This window comes from Durio zibethinus, chromosome 13 (assembly GCF_047325235.1).
Source record: "Durio zibethinus cultivar Kanyao isolate XHJ-2024 chromosome 13, ASM4732523v1, whole genome shotgun sequence".
Classification (NCBI taxonomy): domain Eukaryota; kingdom Viridiplantae; phylum Streptophyta; class Magnoliopsida; order Malvales; family Malvaceae; genus Durio; species Durio zibethinus.
Genome location: NC_143174.1, coordinates 21,274,979 through 21,286,648, shown reverse-complemented (window position 1 = coordinate 21,286,648; position 11,670 = coordinate 21,274,979). Strand labels below are relative to the sequence as shown.

The 11,670-nt window shown below is 33.9% G+C and overlaps 2 protein-coding genes across 3 annotated transcripts; both read left to right on the top strand.

The window, feature by feature from the left end:
* The first annotated feature begins 317 nt into the window (after positions 1-317).
* Positions 318-3,536, top strand: LOC111304128 (uncharacterized). 2 transcript variants are annotated; one of them, XR_016326571.1, is made up of 3 exons: positions 324-1,002; positions 1,121-2,510; positions 3,124-3,536. XR_016326571.1 is itself a non-coding variant. In XM_022900642.2 (2 exons), the coding sequence occupies exons 1-2, from the start codon at positions 509-511 to the stop codon at positions 2,457-2,459; spliced, it is 1,833 nt and encodes a 610-aa protein (XP_022756377.2). In that variant the 5' UTR covers positions 318-508; the 3' UTR covers positions 2,460-2,943. The 2 variants fall into 2 exon arrangements, 1 of the variants encoding a protein (XP_022756377.2); XM_022900642.2 differs by lacking the exon at positions 3,124-3,536 and having other exon boundaries at positions 318-1,002; positions 1,121-2,943.
* Positions 3,537-6,124: 2,588 nt separating this feature from the next.
* LOC111304127 (transcription factor MYB123-like) lies at positions 6,125-7,712 on the top strand. Its single transcript, XM_022900641.2, has 3 exons — positions 6,125-6,579; positions 6,722-6,851; positions 6,944-7,712. The coding sequence occupies exons 1-3, from the start codon at positions 6,381-6,383 to the stop codon at positions 7,602-7,604; spliced, it is 990 nt and encodes a 329-aa protein (XP_022756376.2). The 5' UTR covers positions 6,125-6,380; the 3' UTR covers positions 7,605-7,712.
* Positions 7,713-11,670: the final 3,958 nt, after the last annotated feature.

Below are 11,670 nucleotides of genomic sequence, written 5' to 3'. Positions count from 1 at the left end.
ATATCACTAGTTGAAAATGGAGCTTGAATTAAATAAAGTCTTACTCAAGACTGGATTTGAGTCAATCCAGTTTGATTCTCTAACAGATTTGATAATGAGTAAATTAAGTGATAATTGTTGAAAAATGAGAAAATTAAGTGATAATTGTTGAAAAAGAAATTAAGTGATAATGAAAATTTAAGTAAAGATTATAGTTTATAATCCCATAACACTTTTTATTTTTAATTTTTAAAAAGTGGATATTTATTTTTTTGTTTATTTTGGGGATAAGATCAAAACCCTAACTAGAGAAAGATGACATGTAGAAGCATCTATCCCTTGTTTCTAAGTTTCATCTCTCATAGTCTCACCTCACTCCCACTCTTCACCCTTTTAGGACCCTTTCAATTTTCTCCTCTCTCTAATTCTCTCTTTTTAAGAAAGGAAGGCCCTTATTTTGGGTCTTCCATTTACATTTTACACCAAACGAAAAACTTAACCAAAAAAAAAAGAAAAGAAAAGAAAAACTATGCGTTCTGTTAAATATGGTGCTCATCATCCACAGCTACAGCAGTTAATGGATGATGACGGTTCCTCTTCTTCTTCAGTTTTCTCCATTTCCGATCCTCATCATCAACAACAACAACAACAATCAATTTTTCATCCAAATTACTCATTACATTCTCAACAGCAAAACCTTTCCCAGCAACATTCAGTTCCTGTTACCCATCAGCTTTTCCAACATCATCATCATCAGTTTCAACCATTTCAACAACAACCAGAACCTGCTCATCATCATGTCCATCCACTACCCTTTTTGGCAATCAATTTCAAGTTGGGTCTTGATGAAAATAGTGGGAAGAAAGAGGCTGCTTTAGCTTTGAATCATCAACAAAATGATGCTGCTTTTCTCCATGGAAACGCGCTACATGTTCCAGAGAATCGCCGGCCACAACAACATTCCATTTTGATGCCCCATTGTTGGCATCCCCAAGAAGATTCTCCCATCAAAGAACCCTTTTGGTAATTTATTATAGTAATTAATATCTACCTCTATTATTTTTTTTCAAAGAAAAATGTTGCTTTTTTGTTTTCAAAATTCCCTTCTTTGTCACCCATGTGTTTGTGTAAATGTTACCAGGAAGCCCCTAGACAGATGTGAAGATAGGCAGTGCAATGGAGATGAAGCTAGAGAGATAGAGAGGAATAAGTGCAACAAGGTTTTGCTACAAACGGCTCAATTTACAGGTGAGAGAAGCAAGAATTTGGATAACAAATATAGACTATTTGGTGAGCTTGAAGCTATTTATGGCCTTGCAAAGGGTAGAGAAACTACTCATGCTGGTTCTGGGTCCGCTCTCACTGGTGAAAATTCACCTGCAAATGTTGGTATTTCCATGCCCTTAAGTGAATTTCAAGGGCATAATGTAGGTGCGATTGATGGGGTTGGTAATCTTGCAACCGGGGTTGATCATGGATCGGAGACTTCTATTGGAGAAGAAGCTTCATTAAGGAAGATTCAAAAGAAGAGGAGGAAGAAGAAAATGAAAGAGCAATTGAGTTCAATGGTTGTGTTTTTTGAGAGTTTGGTGAAGCAAGTGACGGAACATCAAGAGGGTCTTCATAAAAGGTTCTTGGAAGTGATTGAAAGAATGGATAAAGAAAGGTCAGTGAAAGAAGAATCGTGGAGGCGACAAGAGGCTGAAAAGCGTAATAGAGAAGCCATTGCAAGAGCGCATGAACAAGCTTTAGCTTCAAGTAAAGAGGCTCTTATTGTTTCGTATTTGGAGAAAATTACAGGTCAAAGCATCAATCTTCCGGCAAGAACTCCATTGTTACTGCAGCCAGATAATGCAATTGAACCTTTTAATGAAAGCATGCCTGTGAAGGTTGATAACAATAGCAGGTGGCCTAGAGCTGAAGTTGAGGCCTTGATTCAAGTGCGATGTCACTTAGAGTCAAATTTTCGAGAATCTGGATTAAAGGGGCCTCTTTGGGAAGAGGTGAGCTCTTTCATGGCTTCCTTTGGTTATCAAAGAAGTGCAAAAAGGTGCAAAGAAAAATGGGAGAACATAAACAAGTATTTCAGGAAGAGCAAAGAAAATGGTAAGAAGCGCTCTCAGCAATCTAAAACCTGCCCTTATTTTGAGCAATTGGATCAGCTCTACTCAAGAATACCCATTACTTCTCCCACTTCGCCTGCGCCTTTGATTAACAGTGATATTGAGATGCAACAGCAAGGTGATTCAGACTTTTTAGATGCCTATATACCTGAGAGAGACCTTGGGATTACACCAGTTAACGCTAGTGGGAACCTTAAAGTTTCTGAAATGAACTCCCCAAAAATGGACTTTGATGGCGCAGTTGCTAAGAATGTAGTACAAGGAAGCAATGGAAAGGACAATGAAAGCCATGGAAATTACGTGGAGAATGAGGGTGACCAAGAAGATGATGATAATGACAGTTATGGGGGAGAATGAGAATTGAGGTGAACGTAAAGAATGGAATGGTAAAAGTCGGTCTGCTACAAGGTAATTCTTTTTCCACTCTCAAAGATGTTCAAAGCCAATGGTGTGTTTAGTTCCACAATATTGCTATTAACTTTTGAGTTTGAGCTAAATTTTCATTAAAACTGACTGTTTATAAGCAATATGTTCGACCAAATATGTTAGGCCGTGAATTACTAATCTCAATCCATCTAAAAATGGTTGATCAAAAATTAAATGAATGTAGACATCTCTCATTTATGTGGTAGGCATTACTTTTTTCTTATTCTTTGTTTTTTCTTTTGTTTCATCTGCCTATGGACCATGTATAGTTTTGGTCCAACAATCCATTTTTAGTTTCAAAATTTGAATCTCAGTCTATGTCTTACTCTTCTGTTCACAATAATGTCGTTGCTTTAGCTTCTAACTTGACATTTCTTTTTCATTGTCCATTTATTGGTTGGAAGTTTTGGCTGTAATGAAACAGATAGAGAATAGCATTGTCTTTAGCAATTAAGAACAGTACTGAGTACTTAATTACAAATGAAGTTCTTGTTGTTTTAAGTAATTGATATATAAAATATAGCAGAAAAACAACTAACTCAATTACTCAAATAGGGTAAAAAATGATCGTAGAATGCCTATGTTTTTTACGTAGATGATGCTTCCGTTTGGGCTAAAAGAGTAGGCATATCTTGATTTCTCCTGGGAACAGTGCATGCAATTGGAGAGTACGTGTACGAGTGGGGCCTGCTCTGCATGGCATAGGACGTCTTAGAGATATGTTATGAGGGCTTCCCTCTTCTATTATAGAGTTGAAAAAAAATTTGAAATCTGAATACATTTGATTTTATTGAACTGATGAGATGACATCAGTTGTAAGACAACGCACGGTGACCCGATTCACATGGCTGCATCTGATTTTCGGCAGAACACTCCCCTTGTTTTTCTGCACTATCTTTGATTGCTTGCCTGCATCCAGCAGCAATTAACTCTCCCCTCTCCTCCCCTGCCCTGGAGACTGCACCAATAATTTTCTTCTTGGGCCTATCAAAGTTTTGGCTTTTTATTTTTTACCTATTTATTTTAATTTTAGTAAATGAAATTATTAAAATTGAACTTCTATTACTAAAATTAAAAATTTAATATTTTATTAACAGATTACTTATTTTAAATTCATATATCTAATTTTATTATCATAATTTTACGTGGTGGTGGCCTTGTTGGATTTCTTTTCCAGTGCAAGCTTTTGTACAGGCTTTTTCTATTTGTATTCAGACTAATGACTGCCATTGTTGATTAAATGACTTTCTAATTGACCATGTTCTTTGATATAATCTGTGAGAATTTTGTTTTCAGGAGTCGAACCTCCCTTGTATAATCCCTCCTCGATAGTGAAAGCTCTGCCCATTCTAGAACAGTAGAACCACGTCCTCACTCTTAATGTTGCACCAAATTTAACTAATAATTTCAAAAGCAACATATTGTAAAGTGAAATTTAATAAAATATGAACGAAATATTGTGTTATATATTCATTTCATCTCCACGTACCTGAATAATAAAGTTATGGTATGTTCTCGTTCCTTTTCTCTTGTTTCTTTGTGTAGTCATTAGCCAGTCCTTTCAGTTTAGGGCTACTTTTGGGTCTAGATTTTCCAGGTCTTGTGTCTCTTTTCTATTTTCATTTTCTTGTTAGATGGGCCTCGTTGAATTTATTCCATAAGTGTTGTTTTGGGCCGGATCTTAATGCCACCACCAGCCGGGTCTTGCTTTCTGCTATTTTCTTTTTCTTATTGGATGGGCCTTGTTGAATTAACTTATGACATTACAAGAGTGAGTAACAATAAATTTTATTTTATTTTTTATTTGAAATTTTTTAAATTTTAATTATTGAAATTAATTGAAGGGAATTAATTTGTCCAATCTTTCAACAGGTAAAAAGTACAAGTCTAGATTAACCTTTCAATTTTTTTTTTTTTTTTTTTCATTTTAACGTGTTTCTTGCAAAATTTCTAAGCCTTTTGGAAATTAAATTGAATTTTCATTTGAATTTAAAGAATATTTATAAATTCATTCTTAAAAAAATTAAATCTATGAGCAGCAGCATCATAAGTAGTCATTACAAGAAAACTAGACCAAACACAATGCAAAGAAATTGAAACTTGAAAAGAAACATTGATAACAAACCCAACTCTCCCAAAATTTCATCACCAACCTGCCGAAAGCTAAGAGTCATCTTGGTTATTAAAGTTATGAAGGTTTTATTTGATGAGCAAAATTATATATGCTTGTTTAATGTAGGTATGCTTTTTTAATGGGCCTTTGGAGAGCTCATACAATGTACGTATGCTTTTTCAAGAAGCGGCCAATTTATTCGCAACCAATAATAAATTCTAGCTAGCCTACTACTTCTCTTGCACGCTCCTCTTTCTTGGTTGTAGATCTTAAAGCAATAAATATTATAGAGCCAATAATTCCTAAAGGAAACGAAGATTTATTACCTAAAGGAAAGCAACTCTTAGTATAAGCTGTCACAGTGCTTCTCACAGATATAACTTTACATATGTCACAGGAATCAGTTTAAAATGTTCTCCAGATTCTATAATAGATCCCTCGCTCTATATATATATATAATTTATTTAATTATTACTACTAGCTATTTAGAACTTAGATGCTAGCATCAAATTAATGAGACTTTTATGTGGACAGATAATAAAGAACAGATTCAATGGGATTTATTATTTATTTCAAAATTTTTTAGAAAAATTATTATATATTACTTATTTTAAAATTAGTTGAAAAATATTTATTGTTGTATTTATTATAATGTTAAAAAAGTTTCAATACGAGTCTTTCTTGTTTTGTTGTTAAATCGATCAAGTGAATTTAACTATCACATGAGTTTCGGAATTTGAGTTCAACTTGGTCAGATCCAAAATTTATTTTATTAATAAAATTTATTTTTATTTAGTTTTAATTTAAAATATATTTAAAAATACTAATATTTTAATATAGTTTAAAAAAAAATTTAAGATAACTAACTCGACGGACCAAACAGGACCTTGACATAATTTTTGGAAATGACAATCGGACCGACCCAACTCACGGACCACTATACTGACAAATCGAATGTATAAATATATGAGAATTCTTGGACAAATTGAAAAGGAAAAAGCACAGATTTTCCAGGATCATGTGTATCATCTGCTGCCAAACACACTCAACATATCATATTTATTTCCATGAAAAAGTATGCACTAGTATATATCAATCCTGATCTTCCACTTACTAAAAGATTAGATTATTCGCTTGGTAGTATTACTTTTTTTCTTTCACTAAAAAAATATTTTTCATTTTCATTCCTTATAATAGAGAGAATCTTTTCCTTCCAACATTGTCAATTTAATATTTGATTCAATAATTGAATCTTAATAATTGTTGATAGTAATTAGGTTTGTTAATTTTAAATATTATATGGTGATATAATATAAAAAAAATGAAAAAAATATAAAAATAATATGATTTAAAATTTTAGTTAATATTATATATGAGTTTTGATAAAAATTAAAAAAATATATTTTATATTTAATATGTTAAAATAAAATTGATACGATAATTTTTATATTTTATATGTATTTAACATGAAATAAGCAAAATTGAAATATATAAATTATCAATTCCAACAACTCCAGAGAATCTCAAAGTTCAACGTACTCGAAGCCAATGATATTCTTCTTCAACTAAAAGCTAGGCGTTCAAATTTTAATCTTGGGCCAAAAGCAAAGTGTTTCTTGTCAGACATTAGTATTAGCTTTCTAGAAGGCCAAGCAAACCAACATGTATATTTTTACAACAATCACGTTTACTACTTCAGCGGTCTAGTTTCTTGACTTGATGGCGGCTATAAGAGGGCCATGGTCCTCTTCAGTCTTCATTTTACAGTTTTAGAAATAGAGGGAGACAGCGAGAAAGAAAGGAGGATGGGGAGGAGTCCTTGTTGCTCCAAGGAAGGACTCAACAGAGGAACCTGGACTGCATTGGAAGATGAAATACTTACAGCATATATTAAGGCTCACGGGCAAGGAAAATGGAGAAGCCTCCCCAACAGAGCTGGTATTTTTATTTCTTTTAAATCCTTCACACTTTGCTTTGCCTCTTTAAGAAGTGCTTTTTTATCTCGCTTTTCTCTCTGTTTTCTTTTACCTTGACCCTTCAAAAAGACCCAAAAGTTGCAATTGATGATTACCAAATGCAGGTTTGAAGAGATGTGGCAAAAGCTGTAGACTTAGATGGCTAAATTATCTTAGACCGGATATCAAAAGAGGCAACATATCCCATGATGAAGAGGAGCTTATAATCAGACTCCATAATCTTCTTGGCAACAGGTTGATAAGTCTCTCCCCCTTTCATGTTTATCTACATGATTTTACATGTATAGTTGGTTTTATTCAGCCTATGCTTCCTTGATCCTCCGCAGATGGTCTTTAATAGCTGGAAGGCTACCTGGGCGAACAGACAATGAAATCAAAAACTACTGGAACACTACTTTGGGAAAGAGAGCCAAAGCTCAAGCATCCTCGCCAGCATCCACAGAAACTCCGCCGAGCAAATCTACACACAAAGAGCTAACAACTGAGTCCCAAATCGACGAACCCTCAAATTCACCACAGTCTACAGAATCCAAAATCCAAGTGATCCGGACTAAAGCCACTAGGTGTAGCAGCAAAGTCCTGGTCCCATTGCTGCCAGCAGCAACTCAAGATATTGATATTAATAACTTAACACTTCAGGACCCTTCCGAGCTTCAAGATTATCAACCTTATTACTTGACAAATCATCAAGAAATGGACAATAAAACAACATTTCAAACTCACCATGGAACAGAAGTGCTCGATGCGTTTTATAGTTGTGGCCCGGATTTCTTGAACTTTGAAATCAATGATCAGATGCAAACAATCAATGGAGAATCTGAGGAGAATAATGACATCAACAAGAATCTATCAGAGGATCCTGTGCAACCCCTGCCGTTTGATGTTGCAATGTTCAAGGATTGGACCAAAAGTCCTTGTCTTAATGACAATGCCGCCATTGATTTAGGCTCTCTGGCATTTTTACTTGACCCTGACGAATGGCCTTGATAGCAAAATCACTGCTGCAGCATTCATTTCCAAAAAAGAGAAAAAACCATGTAAATAAAACATTCAGGGTGTCACGGATCAAGCGCCAGTTCATGAGGCACTTACCTGGACTCTTCCACAGAAGTCAGTAAAAGAGAATTAGAATACATGATCAAGCAACAAATAAGGCACAAGTTAGTCCAAAAACACACAAGAAGCTAGCAACAAAAGGAGTCTAGTATCTTCCACACCATCGTTGGGTTCAAAGAGACTTGGGTGATCTAAGTTGGGTGATCTAACACATATCTTAACCAGGGAAGCAGCCCAACATCCTCTGATTGCACATCCCTTTTAAAAAGTTGGAGGGATTTTACAAGTATATATACTACAGGTAACTATTAAAATGTTTGAAATGGAAATTCTTATCCTAAGTACATACGAACTATCTAGCAAGGCACCTCTATTCAATTATGGCCTTATACAAGGTTGACTAATAACATAGGACTTGTGTCTTGTCTATGATAAATACTAGTTGCAGCTTGCATGTTATGAGCAACTATTGTAAATTTTTTCTTATTATGAAAGAGTTTGTAGTTTGAAGATTGGGAAAAAGAAATGTAAGTGTTGAAATTAGAACCACAAACTTGTTGAGTATCATTTTTTTCAGTGATTACATAAATCAATCAGACTGAATCAAGAATTTCAACCTGTGTAAATTTGGAGTAACGGTGGAAGTTTGAAAGCAACTCGTCAACCAGTCTGTTTAATGCTAACCTTGTTGTCTTTACCATAGTTCATTCATTTGATTGAATTTCCTCATTAACTTATGTCGTCATAGTACGTATGTGAAGATTTCATTCATTCATTTCTTTCAATTCTCTTATTCTTAAAATGCTATGCGATAGTAAATCTGAAAGCAACTTCCATTTTTTGAAAGCAACATATCAGCTTTTGTCTTTTGTTATCAATAATTCTTCCAAGTCTTGGAAATTCATGATGGTTGTCAATTCACTATTGCTATATCTTCCCACATTTGTTCACAAAGTAGCCATACTTTCAGCCCCCACCCAAAAGAGAGAAAAAAGAGAGAAGAACCAATTACATTGCTGTTTTCTGGCTGCAATTTAACAACTTGTCAATGAGCTAGCAAAGTTTTTGTCATAGGCAAGGAAATAATGTAAAATGGGTTCCACAATGGTTTTTTCTTTCTCTCGTGTGAAGCCAAAATGCAAATAACAGGATGACGCTGTATATATATCATGCGATCAAAAGTAGCCCATTTTAATCACTTCAATTTGATGATATACTGCTGATGGGACTGCAATCTCTTGCATATGACAATTGTACGATACAAAAAGAATCCCAAATTCCCAGGCATCAATATTTTATCCTATCTCTTGTACCTTGGGATCGCAAGATCATAGGTCTATCATTAACCAATGTCATTAGACTTAGATAATGTCAATACGAAGGGCCTAAACATGTGACCAAAGGGAGACGTGATAAAGGCAATCACACTCTTTTCAATAATCAAACCATATTTTCTTACTAGTCATTAATGGTGATTTTGAAAGTTGGTAGATTGAAAACACAATTGATCACAACTTAGTTACATCTGTTAAGAGCACCTATATGACAGAAGCTTCACTACTGACTAATAAATTATGAATAGATTTTTATCATGTGCCTGCAATTTCATAAATTGCAATGGGAAACCATACATTATGATGATTTAATTCTTGTCATTGTTAGGATATGATTAATATGTGAGTAAAGAATTTCACGTTATTAGAAAATTTGAATAAAATATCTTATATATGCATGAAGGACTCAAGGATCTAATAGTTTAAGCTTTTAGACTTAAGTGGTATCCAACATATATGTATGGGCTCTCTGGTGTGCTCAAATGAACTCCAAGTGTGATTTATTTCCTCAACAAGTGGTATCAAAGTCAAGGTTATGACGGGTTTGAGTCCTAATAGTGTTGCTGGGAGGGAAATTATTGGTAGATCGGAGGTTGATCGCGTCAATCAACTTCATGTGATTAAATGTCGGAATTAAAAGATTCGATTTGGATGCTGCAAGTCTATGATAATATGCAAAAGTGAAACACTCAAGTGGGCGATGTGTTGAGTTAACTTGAAGTGTAAGTTTGAGAGAGTACTGAGACAACCTAGGCAGCCAGGTTGAGTGCTATGCCTTGGCCCAAAAGCACACTAGAAATATGAGATTGCCTGGCCCAAAGGAGGTGTTGATAGGGCTTACTCACATGAGGGAGCCGATGTGAAACTTGATTAAAACTCACAAGTGAACGAGGGAGATTATTGGGATATGGTTCACATGTGAGTAAAAAAAATATCTCATCATTAGAAAATCTAAATGAAATGTCTTATATATGCATGAAGGACCCAAAAACCTAATAACTTAAACTTTTTGGCTTAAGTGGTATCCAACATGTATGTATGGGCTCTCTGGTGTGCTCCCATGAGATTCAAGTGTGGTTTATCTCTCCAACAGTCATAAACTTTATTTTGAATACTTTTCGAATGGTGAATACCAATTTTAAATACATGTATATCAAAGGTCTCAAACATGAAGCCGACAACAGATATCTGTAACATACAAGTGCAAATATGTTTCCCATCCTGCCTTGTGAGAGACATATTAGAATTAGTTCTACAGATCCTCGTGACCCAAAAGTTTTCAATATGTATACTTGAGAAACTGTGAACATACAACCAAGGAAACCTGGTAAAGACAAGCCCTATACTCATGCAATTTCCCACCCTAGCATGTTTAGAAGCAGATGGTGGTGGTGCATACAAAGTCTAAGCATCATTATACATCACAAAGATAATAAATACAAGCAACACCAAAAGTAGTTTGAGTATAAGGAAGGTGCTACAAATGGATAAGAGTGAGAAAAAAATTAAAAAAATAAAAAATTGATTCAAAATCGTAGTATTTGATTTAGTTCATATCAATTTTTTTATTCGGTTCGAATTATATTCATCTATTAAATATATATATTAAGTTCAAATCGAATTTCAGGTTAGGGTATGAAAAATCGAATTGAACCAAATTATATATTTTTATTAGTTTTTATATATATTTTAAATTTTTATAAAATAAACATAAGTATTATATATATAAATCTATTTACATATATTAAAAATTCTATTAAAGTAATATATTAAAAAACAAAAAAATAAAATTTAAAAACTAATGAATTGACCCAAACTAGTAAAATTTGATTTAGATCAGATTAATTTCAAAAAAAGGTTGGTTCGGATTTAGATTAAATTTTAAAAATTTAAAAAATTATGCATTATTTAAAAAAATTGAATTGAATTCGATTCAATTCGAACCGTTATCATCCTTATAGATGGAGAATATTGAGTTCAGGGTTTTAATGCTAAAGGCTCAAGCTACTCAGCTGCAACTACATAGAAGGAACTAAAGACTAAATAGGAAAAAGTGGTTTGGCATAGGCTCATTTAATGCAAGTTACACATTCCTAAGCATGCAGTTATTACATGGATGACCATTTTTAATAGGCTCCTTATACAGGTTGACTTAATAGGGGATTACAACTGATGGCTGTTGTATTTTGTGTAAATAGGAAGATGAAAAACATGAATCATATTTTCTTCATGTGTAGCTATTCCAAGGCAGTATGAAAATAGGTTTTGCAACAATATCAGTTACGAAAAGAAGTTGCTAATTGGGAGACTAAACTTCAATGGGCAATTACCATGTTTCGAAAGAAGGCTTTACTCTTTATCATATTGAGACTGGCCTAGGGAGCTTACATGTATTTGATATGGAATGAACTGGAATAAGAGGCAATTCAAGTTAAAAGAAAATAGCGGTGGGTAGGTTTGGAGGCATATCAAAGAGGTAGTCTGACTTCGAGTAGCAGGATTAGTGTATGTTGATTTTGATCATGTTAATAAAGAATTAAGTGTGAAATAGGATCTAAGTAGAGAAATTTTTGTATTGTAAATCAATGAAGTGATACCAAATTGTACAAACTGTTATATGGTAGCGGTGACTTGCTGCTTCTTGAAAAATAAAATTATAATTT

Bases quoted from the DNA above. Each gene is read 5' to 3' on its own strand.
- LOC111304128 (XM_022900642.2), top strand. From the start codon at position 509: ATGCGTTCTGTTAAATATGGTGCTCATCATCCACAGCTACAGCAGTTA. The intron at 1,003-1,120 runs GTAATTTATTAT...AAATGTTACCAG, and splicing joins CCCATCAAAGAACCCTTTTG to GAAGCCCCTAGACAGATGTG.
- LOC111304127 (XM_022900641.2), top strand. From the start codon at position 6,381: ATGGTCCTCTTCAGTCTTCATTTTACAGTTTTAGAAATAGAGGGAGAC. The intron at 6,580-6,721 runs GTATTTTTATTT...TACCAAATGCAG, and splicing joins AAGCCTCCCCAACAGAGCTG to GTTTGAAGAGATGTGGCAAA. The intron at 6,852-6,943 runs GTTGATAAGTCT...GATCCTCCGCAG, and splicing joins CATAATCTTCTTGGCAACAG to ATGGTCTTTAATAGCTGGAA.